Source organism: Mixophyes fleayi, chromosome 11, assembly GCF_038048845.1.
Source record: "Mixophyes fleayi isolate aMixFle1 chromosome 11, aMixFle1.hap1, whole genome shotgun sequence".
Taxonomy (NCBI): domain Eukaryota; kingdom Metazoa; phylum Chordata; class Amphibia; order Anura; family Limnodynastidae; genus Mixophyes; species Mixophyes fleayi.
This window is the reverse complement of record NC_134412.1, coordinates 80,765,830-80,784,109: the sequence shown is the minus strand read 5'-3', so window position 1 is coordinate 80,784,109 and position 18,280 is coordinate 80,765,830. Positions and strand designations below refer to the sequence as shown.

The following is an 18,280-nucleotide window of genomic DNA, read 5'->3' as shown; positions in this document are numbered from 1 at the left end:
AGTGTATGCCCAGGGTCCTAATCTAAGTATGAAAATATCAATGTAGGAGATGCTTTAAGATAATTTAGCATTGAATTATTAATTAAAGCACTTACAATAAATTATTTTAGATTCAACAATGATTTTGATTTATAACAACAAGGGATAAGTATGGGGTCTTCTCTCAAACCTCAATACACTGGTCTATTTACAAATTGATCATTTAATTTTCTTAAGGCGTCCCATACATAATAATTCCATACATATCCGTCTTACATATCTAGATGACACCTTCATCATATGGACTAGGCGTATAAAGGACTTTAGCGTAATGATGGGAGATTTTAGTACATTACACCTCTCCATCAAATGAGTTTTCTTTAAGTAATGACAGTATCAGGTATTTGGATGTGCCTATTAAGGAAATAATTTGAGATTATCCACTGATTAATACACCAAATCCACTGCCAAAAATGTTTTCCTTATGGCAGACTTGTTAATTAATAACAAATATAATAACTAATATTTAAAGGACAATTTTTGCACCGAGATGAGTCTGGGACTGTTACAGAGTCCCTGGGCCCTGGCCCTCTTTGGGGGCCCAGCAGTGGCAGATTATAGTGGGCACAGGCCCCATCCGCTGAGCCAACTATCCCGATTCGGGTTGAACAGTCCTGACATTGATTTATAGGGCAAAGCGGGGAAAAAAATCTCAGGCAGAGACTTCCATTTTGGCAGGTGGTGATAGGGCATTGTACACTTTGATAAATCTTCCCCTTAGTGCCTGTTAAATTTTCAATGAGAAATCCCTTATTATTGTGGTTTTGAGAGAGATTGTAGCGGTGTCTTCGCCTTAGCAATATGGCGGTGAATGCCCAACATTACCTAATACCAGCACCACTTGGAAGCGGCACCCGTGAGCATTATACCCACCCCTGCTGCTTCTTACCATGGCCGGCGGGAGGTGGGAGCGGCATCCGCGGCTCCTCAGACTGTTTTGTGATCCAACTCTGTTACAAGTTTCTGGTATTTAAAAAAAAAATAGTGTATACTGTGATGGGGAGCACCAAACAATACATTTAAATCTTAATATGCTCACCTGAAGCATTCACAGAATGTGTTTCAGGTGCGGTGATTATAGGACCCAGCCAGGGGCCAATATATTTTTTAATTTCAGAAACTAAGTAACCTCCCAAATGCTCCTCACTGATGCTGCCTATCCTATAGCAAGGGGTCATCCTCTCCTTGAATATAAATATCTAAAAACTAAAAGTTAAGGCCATGGTGCTTTCACTATAACTAATTGGTTATTTTTATTTTTATTTGCTTCCAAGCAAAGAAGATTATTGCACTAGACAAATTGTTTCGGAGCTTTTAATAATTGGGATTTCTAGTAAGTGCAATTTCACAGGGTAGTAGAGTTCTTTACTTCTACACCATGTTAATTTTCTTTTTTATTTCAGCACAGTGTTCTTTATAAAAAGTTGGTGAAGGTTTTTTGGTTAAAGAAAGAATGAGACACAAATTTGTCTGAGGCACTAAAACATTTATATCTAGTATGTGCAACATTTAATTGTGCAACAAACAATTATTACAAAATATCGCACCTTATATTGTTTTACTTTTTTCCTAATTCACCATGCACAGTTCAGAAAAAAGATAACAGCTTGGAATTACAAATCTTTATAAAATTTGTTATGTGTCCGAAATTGAAGGACTAATATTTTCACGGATCTATGTGCACAATGTTATAGTGAAAGCTCCATGGCCTATATTTTTTTTAATTATTTAATTTTTACATGGCCGTGCAGATTCAGCAGCTGGACAGTGTAACAATGCAAGTAAGATAGACTCTCATGGCTTGGGCTTCCGTAGTTACCACGATTTCTCGTCTTTCCCTGCTGCTCATAACTCGCCATGGGGTTGGAATTGACTTCTGAACTCTACTCCTTGCTACTTATTGCATGGCTGTCTGCTGCTGGGATAAGTGAAGAACAATAAGCAGTGAGATATTGTAGTGGTTCATACCCTTATGGTCAAAGCACTCTTACCATTTGTTTAATACAAATATTCATCATCATCATCATCATCATTTATTTTTATAGCGCCACTAATTCCGCAGCGCTGTACAGAGAACTCACCCACATCAGTCCCTGCCCTATTGGGGCTTACAGTCTAAATTTCCTAACACACACACAGACAGACAGAGATAGAGACTAGGGTCAATATTTTGATAGTGGCCAATTAACCTACCAGTATGTTTTTGGATTGTGGGAGGAATCCGGAGCATTCGGAGGAAACCCACGCAAACACGGGGAGAACATACAAACTCCACACATATAAGGCCATGGTCGGGAATCGAAGTCGAAATATTAAGGGATGACTGTATAATATATTCTTATTACAGGATTTTCCCTAGCTTCTATAATGGAGTCAGTAAGTCATTTTGCAGCACTCATCATATAGTATAGTTTCATTATTAGATGTATTTCTTTTTAGCTTCTCACAGAGCTCTCCTTCAATCTGATGGAGCTGATAATTACACAGTACAATAGGGAGTATGAGCAAATAGCAAAGGATAGGTGTGACATAATTGAGGTAACATGAATGGGAGCATTGCAAGGTTAAGAGAAGTCTGAAAATATGTCAAAAACCCGGCACAGATGACAGACACAACTCACTAAGTTTGCTTATAACCTGCACAAAGGTATAACACATAACTATGTGTTCTATGTGCCCTTGACAGGGTTAACTAGGAAAATTGCCCCTGGGAAGGAAATTGGGAGTCAGTGAAGGGGTCAGAACAGGGCCGTCATCAGTTGGGTACGGCCTGTACAGTTGTGAAGGGCCCGGACAGACTAGGGAGCCAGGACAGACCCCTCAACCTGTCCGGGCCTTGTGGTCCGTTCGGGCCCCTTAGACTGTCTGCCTTTCTCCCTCTGCGATGCGCCATCTCTCGGTTACTCCCATCACTGCGCGCCACGTGCTCCCTGTCTATCAGCGACCGGGAGCCGCCACATTCTGTGAAGAACAGGTAAGTAAATTGGGCATTTATTCTGATAGGGGAGGGGGGAGAGAGGAGCATTTATTCTGATAGGGGGAGAGGAGCATTCATTCTGATGGGGAGTGGAGTATTTATTCTGATGGGGGAGCAGAGCATTTATTCTGATGGGAAGGCGTAGCATTTATTCTGATGGGGGAGTGGAGCATTTATTCTGATAGGGGAGGGGGGAGCGGAGCATTTATTCTGATAGGGGGGAGCAGAGCATTTATTCTGATAGGGAAGAGGGGAGCGGAGCATTTATTCTGAGAGAGGGAGAGGAGCATTTATTCTGATAGGAGAGGGGGGAATGGAGCATTTATTTTTACAGGGGGAAAAAGAGCATTTATTCTGATGAGGGAAAGGAGCATTTATTCTGATATGGGGAGCGGGCCATTTATTCTGATGGGGGAGTGGAGCATTTATTCTGATGGGGAAGGGGGGAGTGGAGCATTTATTCTGATGGGGAAGGGGGGAGTGGAGCATTTATTCTGATAGGGAAGTGAGGAGCGGAGCATTTATTCTGAGAGGAGGGAGAGGAGCTTTAATTTTGATAGGGGAGGAGGGATCATTTATTGTGATGGGGCATTTAATGTGATAAAGGGGAGTGCGGAGCATTTACTTTGGTGAGGGGGGTGAGATGAGCATTTACTGTGATGAGGGGGGGAGCGGAGCATATACTGTGATGAGGGAGGGTGGAGCATTTGTTGTGATGAGGGGGGAGCGGAGCATATACTGTGATGAGGGGCGGAGCATATACTGTGTTGAAGGGGGGTGGAGCATATACTGTGATGAGGGAGGGTGGGGGGGGGCATTTACTGTGATGTGGGAGGGGGGCATGTACAGCAAAGAGGGGGGGGGGCTGCCAGATTAATTAGTCCTGGGCCCCACAGTTTCTCATGGCAGCCCTAGGACAGAGGATTGAAACAGAGTCTAACCAATCCAGTAGAGCGAGATTGTGAGGCAGCTGTATGCGAAAAGAATAGAAATCTTTACTGTTACACAAAGGTCGAAACCTGATTAGTCTAACCTACCAACCCCTAATTGAGACAAGAGAAGCTAAGGGGGAAGAGGGAAGTGAGCATTATTCATATCAAGTCCAAGCTGTTGACAACCTTCTCCGGCAATTGACTTGAGTTGTGGTCTAGAGATCTCAATGTCCAGAAGGGGAGAGTGACAAATCAACCTTAAGGTGAAGTGCAAGGGACGTAATAGTGGGGAGAACAAGAGAGGAAGCTGCTACAGAGGACACGGAGGACACAGTACAAGAGCTCAGCTCTCAGGTAACAACATTTGTGTACTGTATTTTCCTGAAATGGAAAAACTTTGACAGGAGGTGCTTAAGTGGATATTATTCAGAGATTGGTGCCCATGATTACACCAACTATACTGGGAACAACATTAATGCACTCATGATAATTTCCAAACTTGCATATTCAATGTCCCTTTTCCTACATTTCCACCCACAAAGCCCTGAGATGAGGAGCGTCTGAGCCAGCCCGAATGTGTCCTGGGCAGACTGTAGGTGCACTACTACAGACTGAAGCTAAAGACAGAGTGAGCCCAGTTGTGCACCCACATCACTAACACTTGTGAAAAGTGGGCTACATCTAGCACATGCATACACCTGTTCAAAGACCAATTAAGCACAAAAAATGTTTTAGGTTAGTGTCTCTTCAAGCAGAGGACACCACTGCCCAATGAAGGGACACACATTGGTCTTTGTTGCTGATTACCAGAAATGTCTGAACATCCCTCAATTCTCACTTCTACTTTAGTCAATTTTTTTCACAAATATTTTATTTCTTTTTGAGACAAAAAAAAAATTGTTTAGAATCTTTGTTAAAATTGTTGTCATTTTATTCTTGAATATCTTGTACAAAAGTTACATTATAAACTACAGGTTTAAGCAATTAAGATTTTATTAATAAACATTTAATATAGGAATATAATTAATTTGCTCGACACTTTGTTCAATACTCCGGGGACTTGACCCCAATAGTCTACAAAGCAATATAAACTCAGTATAGCTTGGAGATGAGATCAGACCAGACTTAATTTTGATCAGATAAGCCAGTATATTGTTAGCCTAAATATTTATTTTATTCTTTGTCTGCTTTTTCTGATGTAGAAGAATAATTAATAATATTTTGCATAATAAAATATGTTCAGCAATTTTTCCGGCATATAGGAGAGAGAGAGAGAGAGAGAGAGAGAGAGAGAGAGAGAGAATAGAATAACATGTTTCACTATACTATTTTGTCTACAGCAAAGAAAATTACTTTAAAGGCTCACACATGCAGTGATTTTCTATTTACAATGGCTTATTGAACTGTGTTATTATAGTAGGTTTACAGATACAGAAAGTAAGTTATTTCATGCATTTATTTCTTTATTGCATTTAATTTTTGAAAATGAATTAAACGTTTTTATTATTTGACATATATTTAGTGATTTTTTTAGTGATTTTTGTAGTGAGTTTTTATGCAAAATTGGTTTAAAATATGCCTGATTAACTCAGAAATATACTCAGGTTATATTATAGGTATAAGCATTGATTAGATTATCAAAATAACTGGGATAGCTGGGCAGATATTTGGGAGAATAAATGAAAAATAGGCATAATCCTGAAAGTAGCAATGTGCGGCTGTGTTAACCACAATGGTCTATGTTCCAGTGTTAATGTAAATGTGACAAGTGCATAGTGTATATGCTATTAATACTGATCAATCTAAAAGTTTTGTCCATGGGTAGTATATATATATATATATATATATATATATATATATATATATATCATGAGATTAAATAACACAGAGTGGAGTCTGATATGAATATATCCAGTCCAATGAGTAGTAAATATAACAGAATATAACATCAAGAGATTATACAATGTATTCTTCTATACATCCCCGTGTCCAATATCTAAAAATATATCATTTAAAATTCACAGGTAAATATTTGCAACTTGTATACATGAAAAAATAGCAATGGCTCACTGCTGGTAAAAATAAAATATGATAAATACAAATGATATACTAATAAGTGGATAAAAATAATTATTAAGAATGAATAAAAGATCAATAGCTGCATAATCAATGCAATGTTTTGCAAACCTGTAGAGGATTACCCATTTAAAACAAATTAAACATGAAAAGTTTTAAATTGTATTCGATAGATTATATTTAATTTCCAAACAGTTACATTTTAATAAAATAGTATACTTTTAGACAAGGTAATTAAAAGGAAAAATCGTAGAAAACAGAATCATATGTTCCGGAGCTGATTTACAGTTTAATCGGGATCCTTTCGCGAAACAAAACAACATAAATAACAATATACACTGTATACAATTGTTATGAATATTTATTTCTTACATATTTATGTTAATGCATTGTATTTTATATGAACATTCTTATCTTTTTTTGTGACAGAAATAAAGAACAAAATGGGCAATGGCAATCATACCAGTATAACAGTATTTATTCTGGTGGGACTTTCAGACGTTCCCCAAACCCAGATACTACTTTTTTTCCTGTTTCTAGGTATCTATGTAATTAGCTTACTGGGAAATATTTCTATAATTCTTATATACATATTTTGTCCAAGTCTTAACACACCTATGTTCTTTTGTCTTACAAATTTATCCTTCTTAGAAATTTGTTACATATCCTCTACTGTTCCCAAAATGTTGTTCGATTTTTTAGCAGAGCATAAAACCATCTCATTCTATGGCTGTGCTGTACAAATGTACTGTTTTTTGTTACTGGGTAGTGCGGAATGCTATATCCTGGCAACAATGGCCTATGACCGATATAATGCCATATGTCACCCACTTTTATATCGTGTCATCATGAATCAAAGAGTTTGCATATGTCTTATATTTGGGTCATGGATGATTGGAGCGGTTAATGCTGTAATACAAACTGCGCTTACATTTACACTGCCGTTCTGTGGTGCCAATAAAGTTAACCATTTTTTTTGCGACATCCCACCGGTATTGGAACTGGCCTGTGCAGACACCTGGATCAATGAAGTTATAGTTGTTGCCATTTGCGGCTGCGTTATTCTTGGGTCATTTATGCTAATTATCATCTCTTACATTTGCATCTTTTGTACAATACAAAATATCAGCCTTGTCTCAGGACGGAAGAAAGCTTTCTCAACCTGCCTGTCTCACTTCATGTCTGTAACTATATTTTACGGCTCTGGTATTTTTATGTACATGCGTCCAAAGTCAAGCTATTCTATGAACGAGGACAGGCTCATTGCTGTTATGTACACAATTATTGCCCCTACATTAAACCCGTTTATATACACTCTCAGGAATAATGATGTGAAAGTCGGTGTCACGAGGATGCTTCGTCAAACATTGAAATGCTGTTTGGAATAGAATGTTCATTCTCAGCTGTTCCATTCTGGTCACTCTAGCATTCTACAGTTTATTTGTAAGCCAATCAGTAAATAAGGGTCATTTAAAGGGATTTTTTATATTTATATCTTAATATACTTGAATTGTCCACCAATCCTCTCTAATATGATGGCTCTTCATAGTGGAAAACAGTGTGTGGCCCAGGCGCTATTCAGGGGAACGCCAACACCAAATGGCTATATGGTGGGGCACTACTCTTCCTTCCAGCTATGAACATTAGAGTTGCATGGTGTATCTGTCTACCTTGTTAGAAATTATGTTGGAAATTGTCCCAGTAAATAGGTGATAATAAAAGTTATTTTGAAAATCAGTTATATCTGGTCTACTTTCAATCTAAAAGTTATTTTGGGGTGCAGTGTGAGGTGTCACAATGAGAAAATGTCATTGTTTTATTGATATAATAATCAGATACATAAGATGCAACTTTACAAAATGATTCTTATTCTCATATGTTAGGAAGATGATTCTTTCAGTGAACATGTTAACATACAGTGAATACGACTAGACACAAGAGCTGACACATGTGGTTACTCTGATTAAAAAAAATAAATTAAAACTCTTTAGTCAGTATTTTATATTATTTATATATTTTATATATTGTAGTTTTAAGCAAGAGCATAAATAGGAGTACTAAAACATGGATACTAATTTTAAAATCCTGGGTTGTCTACTTTCTGAAAATGTATAGATTGGGGGACTGCAATCAATCATGTTTTATTGAGCACACAAGATGTATCTATTCAGCATTGGGCCTGGCATTTTAGTTGGGTGGGGAGGGACAAAAAAAGGATCAGGTCCCTACAGCTAGAGAAATTAATAAAAACCGAAAAGCTAGAATAACTGGTTTGGAAAAGTGATTCTGATTTAATGCTATGTAGAGCCACCTTTTGCTCTAATTACAGCCATCAGTCTGTTTATATATGTCTCTACCAGCTTTGTGCTGCTAGATTGGGGAATATTTTTTCCTTGCGGAATTCATCAAATTCAGTCAAATGTTGCGGTGAATGGCGATGGACCACTCTCTTCAAGTCCATCCACAAATTTTCTTTAGGATTTAGGTCAGGACTTGACCAGTTAAGGACATTCATCTTCCTATCCTCACGCCACTGCATTGTTTTCTTGGTGGGATATTTTGGGTCCTTGTTGTGCTGGGAGGTGAACCATCTGCCCATCTTCAGCTGCCTAGTAGGGGGCTGCAGGTTGTTCTTGAGAATTTGGGTGCACTTGGCAGCATCCATCTTCCCTGCATTCCTGACCAATCCCCCACTCCCTGCTGAAGAGATACATCTACACAAATTAATATTGCCATCCTCATGCTCCACAATAGGTATGGTGTGTTTTGTGTGGTGTGCTGTGTTTGGTTTGCCCCATAGATAGCGCTTGCTGTTCAGTCCAAAACATTCTATCTTGGTCTCATCTCCCATATAACCTTTTTCCACGTGGCATTAGGATCCTCCAAGGTTTTTTTGCAACGCTCAAATGAGACTGAGAATGGTAGTTTTTCAGTACAGGCTTCTTTCTTGCCAGCCTGCCATATAGGACAGCTTTGTGTACAGCTTCTGAGATAGTTGTCACATCCACAGACCAATCAAGTTCAGCCACAAAGACTTGTAAGTCCTTGAAAGTTGCCATTGGCCTCATTGTAGCTTCCAAGATCAATATCCTCCTGGCTCTGCCATCTAGCTTGGAGGGGCGGCCTGATCTAGGCAAGGTGTTGGTGGAACCATACGCTTTCCACTTCTTAATAATGAGGGAGAGTAAAAGCCATTGAGATTTTTTTGTATCCTCCTCCTAACTTGTTCCTTTCCACAATTTTATCCCGGAGCACCTTTCCAACCATGGTGAATTCTTTGCCTTACCATGAACTACTGCTATTGGAATCCTCAAAGAACAGCTGGTTTTATTCTGAAGAAATAAAAACCACTACAATTGAAGTCAGGTGGTGGATATTTTGCCTGTTGTGTGATCTTGAAGGTCATTGGTTGTACCTGAGCAAGTTTATAATGGTCACTCTAAGGGTATGATGACTTATCCAAACCAGTTATTTTAGTAAATATATTATCTTAATTGTTAAGAAGTTTTGCAAATGTTATTTTCACTTTGACGTTGATTGTTATAATGTGTGAATACAGCTGGAACACGTTTGAATTAATTTATTTAAATTTCCATGGTGTAATGTGACAAAAGATAAGGATTTTGAGAGTGTGATGAATCTCTACAGGCACTGTATGTGGATAGTCATAAGCTAGCAATTACAGCTTGCACGGATACCGGTACGAATTCCAAGCATGTGAGTGAATAAACAGAAGAAGATTCGGCTTAAGACATGAATTCAGGATCATGTAAGGTGGACAGATATGAGATAATGGGTAGAGATGACCCTGCACATGAGGTCATTTAGATCATACTCTTCTCTTCTTTAATCTTACTCTGTCTATTTCACAGCTCATCTCTACACAACAGACACTCACACATGGAGACCTATGAGCTTTAGATAAAACGAGAAATGTAGTGCTACAGACCTGACTGTCTCGAATAAAAAATATGATCTGAGTCACGAATCATCAAATATACAATTTATTATAATAAAGCATGTAAATAACCTAATATTGCTAAAAATAAACAATATATGAAACACTACCTCACATAAAGTGAATCACAGTGCACTGTGATGTAATGTAAACGAAGCTCATGAGTTGTCATTAAGAGATAGCCCTACTATATAAAAAAAAATATGTTTGATGATTCATGACTTGGTGGGTAGCAGTTAGACCCCACATTGATACAATGAAGTTCATTGATACATTTTATCACTAAAGTGAATGTGGAGGGGTGGACAGGCAATGAATGTAAGAGGGAGGGGCGAGGAAGAGGGGAGGAATTAGATTAGCCCCCCCACTGGTTGTGTGGGTTGAGGGCTCAGCCACGGCATTGCTATGCCAGGAAGCACAACAAATCTGGGGCCATCCTCTGTAGGTGTGGGCCGATCCTAATAAGCCCAAGCTGTCCAGACCAAGGCTCCAGGTCAACCTCAGTCTGTCTTAACCATGTGCCATTGCTGTTTGACTTGATCTTTTCTTGTCTGCATTTATTCACTCAATTATTTCACACTGATCTTCATATGGTGTCAATCACTAATTGGCGCCTCCGTTGCCTGGAGGATTTTTTTAGTGGACATCAGGTGCCTCTTAGACTCCAGGCTCAAAGACGTGGCGCATTCCTCATTGTAGTCCTGTAGAGCCTCAAATTTCATCAGTGAATGTGACAATCTGATAGCTTTAGAAATATTGTCAGCACAGACTAATCTCTGCTTTATAGCACCAGTATTGTCCCACCAGCTCTACAGTATTTAGATGTCACCTGTAAGTGTAAATATGTTTCACTAGAGGTAAGTATACCATGTATGTTTAATTAAGAAATCACATAGTCCTGACTTTATTATTTTTATAGCTATATTTCAGTTCCCATTTTGTAATCCACTTTAAGTGTATACTGTAATGTATGTTGAATTTGGTTTTAATAAAAAAAATAATTACAGAAATAATGAATTTTATAAAACTTTTAAAATGTGAAGTTTTAACAATATAAAGTGTTCTAACAATCGTACATAATTATTTGAAAATTGGGAGTCTGCGTCCTGAGTGATCCATCATCTACATTATATCAATGATTGTATTTGCAAATTATTTTATGTGTTTTAATTTCTCTAGACACAATAATAAACCCTGAAGTATTTATATCTTTATCAGGATAAAGCCAAAAAAATATAGTGACAAATATTCTCTATATTTATATGAGCAAAGCACAGAAGTAGGAGAGCTCGCTTAGGGGAATCTGCCCCTGAGGAGCACTAAGCAATAAAAGCAGAATATGTGTAGCAACAATTCATATTTTACATTTTCTTTTAATAGTAAAGGTCTGTATTAAAAAAAAAATTTGAGAAGCAAAAAATTAGAACTTGATAATCTGAAAAAAAATAATGGTTGAATCCATGTAACTCTCAACAAAAACAATAGCCACAGATAAAGTAAGTTAATTACTTATATATTCATTCTCATGTTTTTGTTTTTTGTTTTTTAAATAACTTTTAGGGCATTAAACTAAAACTTTAGATTTTCATGCTTTATACTAAAATTACTTTAAATCAACTGTTATTGTAGACTGTAAAATACAGATTTGTTTTATTGTGTACATCGTAACATACACAAATCACTTTAAAATCTAATAATTTATGGACTGTTTAAGTTGTCTGATAAAGCAAAACAGCTCACCCTTCAGAAAAGTGGGTAGACTGTTTGTTCGCACACAGAAATTCAAAAAAATTCAAAACCAATTACCTGATCTCTAGTTTTTTTCTCCTCCAAAATACTCCAGATAAACCTAAATTTCAGATCCTTTGCATTTAAGTACTATAAATAAAATCTGACACCATTACATAGTTTTATTTCTTATTATCATACTCACCTTTTTCTACTTCTTCATCATCGCCATCATCGTCATCATCATCATCACATTATTATTATTAATAATAAAATAAGAAATCATTCAAAACAACTATGCAATTCCTGGCCAAAGATGTGAATTGAAAATCATCCCAAGCATAGTATATTATCTGTGCTTCAATCCTTTGTTATTACTTGTCACAACCGTATGTCCACACTCAACATTCCGTATAACTCTCTGTCTTCCGTATTTCCATCTCACTTATTTAAGTATAAAATTGTAATTAATAATAATAATAATAATAATAATAATAATAACAACAACAACAATAAAGAAGCTTGATATTAAATAGATAGTATTGTTATGAATAGTATGAGTGAATATGACATAACTCATTGAAAGCTTGAGAGCAGGATCCTCTTACCTCTTTGTGTGTTTCTTTATACACAGTCTTGCTTTATTACACTGTTGACTCCCAATTTAGAAAAGCTGACGCTATATAAATAAATGTTAATAATCATAATAATAATTATATTATAATCACCCTTTCTTCCTCACTTATCTATTGTTTATTATATATGTATATTTCCCAGTGTTGAGTGGTGATACTCAGGGATTCTTTGTGGGTAATCCAAATGTATCGTCAGATAACCTACAGCACTGCAGATGTTGCCCATCCGCTTTTGGGACTTCTGGTTTCTGGAGTTGAAGGTATGTGAGTTTTTTTATTTCTCCTTATACTATGATCACATTATAACTGGCCGAACATGGTTTTTGCTCATTCAAAAAGTAATTAATGAAGATCGAAGCAGTAACTCCGCAGGGCAAATGCAGCTTTGGACCTCCTGGTAGCATTGATTTGAACAGTTACACCTGGATTTTTGCCAAGGCCCATAAGTTGACGGAGTAAGATGGCTGTGGCAGAGGGGAGCTATTGGGCATCATTAGGCAGAGTGAAGACTTTCCTAGAAATGTATGGATTTAGTATTTTCATTTTGCAGAGTAAGATTACTGAAATGAGATAAAGGGGTAGGGTGGGCACAGTTTCAGGGTTGTTCTTGCAATGCACGGCCTCTGGCTGGTGGTTATATTAAATCTTATACGTTATATGGGATAAAACAGTTCCATTGCACAGTAGAATGTGTAAAATGTTTTCTTTAAAAATAAAAATAATACAGAAAATGAACAGTGTGCCCCTTCCTCAAATCCTCAATCAGCTTCAGTGTTAGGCAGCCTGGACTAATACATCATAGCCCAAATGGGGGAGGAGGGATCTTCTTTTCTTCTTTCTTGATCAAGTGGGTACCCCAAAATAAAAAATCCCCTCAAAAATTACACGCCCACATACTACCAACGACTAACGTGAAATGAAAATAGTCTGGCCAAATAGGGTCTCCCTTTATTAGCAGCTAATCTTAAGCATTTTGGACACTTCTGATTGACTGCTAGAGAGGGCTAAATCCTGGTAGTGCGCAGTTGGGTCTTTTTTTTTATGGGTATTTTTATGTTTTTTTGCCATTTTGCTATGATAAATCAAGAAAAGAAAATAGGATTTTTTACTAAGACTACAAGGGATTAAAAAAGACCCCGCTGCTATCAGAGAAGCCTTCCAACAATATTATTCAGCCCTTTATAACCTTCCAACTACCCCTGTCCCTTCCTCACAGCAATCCAACACCGCACTGATTTCAGACTTCCTTGCCACATCTAAACTCCTTAAACTATCCCCTCAAGCCCTCCAACACCTTAATGAAGAAATTTCATTAGACAAAATCCAATTCGCTATTAAGTCACAAAAAAGTGGCAAATCCCCGGGCCCCGATGGCTTTACAACCGCCTATTATAAAAAAAATTCGAGCTTGCTCGCTCCCCACCTGCACTCCCTATACAATGGTGCCCTTCAGGGGACCCCCTTCCCACCTGAAATGCTTGAAGCCAAAATAGTAGTGGTCCCAAAAGAGGGAAAAGACCCACTTTATTGCGCCAGCTACAGACCCATCTCTCTCCTTAACCTGGACCTAAAAATATACGCTAAAATCCTGGCAAATCGCTTAAATGAATTCCTCCCATCATTGATCCACTATGACCAGGTGGGATTTATCCCGGGATGCCAGGCAAGGGATAACACCAGGAGAGCCATTGATGTCATCCATATTGCGAACACCAGGAGAACCCCTACTATAATTCTCTCTCTGGATGCTGAAAAAGCATTTGATAGGATCTCCTGGGGTTTTATGAGAGCGGCTCTTGAGGCCTTTGGCTTCGCTGGTGACTTTCTCACTGGCGTCCTGGCACTGTAATCCTCACCTTCAGCTAAAGTCCTGATCAATGGTACACCTTCAAGCTTGGTACCCATTCAAAACGGTACAAGGCAGGGTTGCACTCTCTCCCCTCATTTTCGCTGTGGTAATCGAGCCACTGGCCTCTCAAATTCGATCTAACCCCAGCATTTGGGGCGTGCAGGTGGGGGACGTCAACTCTAAAGTTTCGCTATTTGCGGATGATGTCCTGCTTTCACTTTCTCAACCGGCCATTTCCCTCCCCAACCTCTATAAGGTTCTCCAGACCTAAAGCATGATATCTAACTATAAAATAAATTACACAAAATCAGAGGCCACGCTGATCCATGTCGTCCCCCCCCCTCCCCCCCGGGAGGCCTGCTGCAGTCCTCTTTCAAATTCAAATGGCAAGCCAGGAAAATAAAATACTTGGGAGTCTATCTTACATATAACCTCCTTTACCAGGAAAATTTCCCACCGCTATTCTCCAAAATGCAATCTGATCTGGCTTCCTGGAACCGTCTTGTTATCTCATGGCTGGGCAGGATCATAGCAGTCAAAATGAATATCATACCTAAATGGCTATATCTCTTCCAAACCCTACCAGTTGCTGTCCCTGCCACCTTCCTGTCTAAAATCCAGAAAGCTCTGACTTGTTTCATTTGGAACCACAGGCCCCCAAGGGTCTCATTCAATGTTCTGAAAAAGCCCATCACTGGTGGCGGCAGGGGACTACCTGATATCAAACTATATTATTTGGCATCCCATTTCTCCCAAATTGTTGCATCATATGCTCCCTCAGGTTTCACCTCGTGGCTTGACCTAGAGGCGGCATATATAGCTCTCCCTGACTCCACCCCATGCGTCTGCCCCCTATACACCGTCCCCCCCCTTCCAAATTACTACCTACCACTAAATTTGACATTAAGGTTTGGGATTCTTACTCCTTTAAACTAAAACTCACATCTGCTCTTTCCCTCCTTACTCCCATTTGGTTTAATACTATATTTCCTCCTGGCTTCTCCAAGGTAAGACATCGAAACAAGGCCAATGGCTCCCACTAGCAGAACTTCAGCCTCGCCCCCCCAGCTAGAATGCTTAATCCTTTCGATTTTTTTCAAATCACCCACTTTTTGCGATCCCTACCACCCAAATATCTACTACGTCCCCTCACCCCGTTCGAAAACCTTTGTAAACTCCACCCCATGGATAAGGGTATGATTTCACAACTTTATAATATCTTTCTTGAATCCACTATCCACTCGCAACTACCACATGAAGATGACTGGGAGAGGGATATTGCCCCCCCCCGCCCCCCTGATGAGGAGGCCTAGGAGGACATGAGACTGGGGATATCCAAAAGCTCCATTTCAACCAAACTAAAAGAAACATCTTATAAAATGTATTATCGTTGGTACTATACCCCCACCCAACTTCATACAATGTTCCCTTCCTCGTCGCCTGACCATTGGCGGGATTGTGGCCGCAGGGGATCAATACTACACATCTGGTGGACTTGTCCAGTTATTATTCACTTCTGGGACGTGATCCATGGCTTTATCAACACCCTATTTGAGGCTCCCGTGGCGAAGGACCCTTGGATTTTTCTCCTTTGTTATCCTCCCCCAGACCTTGATAAACTTTCTAGAAAATTGACTGCACACATCCTTACAGCTGCCAAATGCCTTATAGCCATTAATTGGAAACGTAGCTCTCCTCCATCTCTATCTACTCTCAAAAAGCAAATATGGCAAGTGGCGGCGATGGAACAGATTACTTACTACTTACACGATAGAGGTTACACTTTCAACCAAGTGTGGGCTCCTTGGCAGTTCGCAGAACATTCGTTCCCCTCTGACCCTTAACGATCTCGTCATGACCCATGTGTGGCATTCAGGACTCTGCTTCTGTTCCGCCATTTTCCGATTCTCTAACATTCACATTTTACATTCCTTGCGACCACACTCCTGTATCAGCCTCTGTGGTCTCTCCCTCCCCCCCCCCTTTTTTCCCCTTCTAATTCTCCTTCACCCTTTCCCCCCATTCTACCTTTTGTATTATTGGCTCATATTCCTAAACAAAAGCAGAAAATAAAAATATGGTCAATTTATGTTCCAAGTTGTCAAAGGGCACCTTCGCTGGACTCTATTACAATGTTAATGTCCTTCTGTGTATACTCTCCAAATGCTTGTCCTCATACTGTGTAAATCCATTATTGACTGACCAACCAAAATAAAGAATTTAAAAAAAAAAAGAAGTAAATAACAAAATATTTTATTTATTTACTAAAATGATGAGCTATGGATATACATAAGTCTGATGACTACCAGGCCCAGACTTATGTATGTTATGTATGTTGGGTTGGTGCCCAGTGGTAGCTTAGCCTGCAAATTATTTGCTAATACCAAGCTGTATAGAAGCAAAAAAAAAATGCAAAACAAAATAAAAATGAACTGAAGGACTGGAAAAGATTAGCTGACACAGGTGAAGCTGTTAGAAAAATGTGACATTTGCAGGTTATTGTCAACACATTATGCTGCTATGGAATTGAAAAGAATTGTGGCTAGTAGACAGGGTGGAGCTTAGGGAACGAAATGTTATGTGACTACACATTCCACTTATGCATTTCTGCACATGCGCTAGGGGTGACCGCCCAAGGTGCAGCACTGAAGGGGTGCAGTTATTTTAGGCTCATTTGGTTAAAATTAAAGGCTAGGGGGTGGCATTTTTGTTTCTCGTCCCAGGTGCTAAAATTTTAACTTGCGGCTCTGTGTAAGAGCTGTAGTATAGTAAATTAAATTTGAATACACTCTAGGGGCTATATTTACTAATGGGCGGATTGCTCAATCCGCCACTTTTCGGCTAGTTAAACCGCCGGATTTACTAAAGTCTAAACCGCCGTCAAGACGGTCAGGAATTACATTTTTCAAAACCACCACTTTACAAACCGCCATCCCGATTTTAACAATGAACAATGATGAACATGCAAACAGCCGGATTTACTAAGCTGGGGTTTTCAAAACCGCCGCAAAACAGCCATCCAAGCGGCCAAAATGAAAGAGGTGATTGTGAATGGCGAGAGCGATCAAACATCATGCTGTTTCAGCTATTTTGCCATTCAGAACATAGGAGAAAATTTGGAAAATCATTATTTATTGATAAAGGGACAAAATAAATTTAATATTAATTTATGAGATAATTTTTTTTCTATATATTTTTTTAAAGGGACACTATTATAGCATTATATTATGTAGAAAGTGTGAATATACAATATTATTAACTGATTGTTAATGGTGGATATAATTATTTATGTTGCACAATTGGTCATTACATATTGTCCAAATAGTATAATAATTAAATAATTTTATCCCCTTAATATAATGAAATATTTGTATTCCCTCATAAGTTAATATTTAATTAATTTTGCCCCTTAATCAATAAATAATGATTGCCAACATAATATAAATGTCAATGGTGCTTTCTCTTATGTTCTGAATGGCAAAATAGTTTTAATAGCATGATTAAGCTATCCAGCCATTCTGAAGCAGGTATTAAAACTGTCCTGTCCTGTCTTTTGGATGGTGGTTTTGATGGCTGTTTCATCCTAACCGCCAGCGGTTTTGTTTTTTCAATTCGTCATACATCGCCAGTCATTTAAAATTGAAGCCTCAAGCCGCCCTATATTAAATGCAGGAGTGTGAACCACTAAACCGCCGGCGATGGGTGGCGGTTTCAAACCGCCACTAAACATGATTCTTAGTAAATCTAGCCCTAGAACTTCTTTTAAAACTCGCAATAAGAATTAGATTTAGGGGTAAATGTATCAAGCTGCTGTTTCTGGCGGGTTGGAAAAGTGAAGAAATTGCCAATAGCAACCAATCACATTCTAGCTGTCACTTTGTAGAATGTACTAAGTAAATGACAGCTAGAATCTGATTGGTTGCTATAGGCAACATCTCCACTTTTCAAACCCGCCGGAGACTCTCAGCTTGATACATTTACCCCTTAGAGTCAATATTGGTACCGAGAGGTGGCTGTATGGAGTCAATACAAGGCACCATGTAGGGAGTTGCTGATTTGGAAATGATAGACATGTTTTATGTTTTA

At 38.7% G+C, this 18,280-nt stretch overlaps 1 protein-coding gene across 1 annotated transcript; it reads left to right on the top strand.

Annotated features, from left to right (window-relative positions):
* The first annotated feature begins 6,467 nt into the window (after positions 1-6,467).
* LOC142106656 (olfactory receptor 5AR1-like) lies at positions 6,468-7,412 on the top strand. Its single transcript, XM_075189649.1, has one exon. It carries the CDS (start codon positions 6,468-6,470, stop codon positions 7,410-7,412), a length of 945 nt encoding a protein of 314 aa, XP_075045750.1.
* The last annotated feature ends 10,868 nt before the right edge of the window (positions 7,413-18,280 follow it).

Coding starts and splice junctions, on each gene's coding strand:
- LOC142106656 (XM_075189649.1), top strand. CDS start 6,468: ATGGGCAATGGCAATCATACCAGTATAACAGTATTTATTCTGGTGGGA.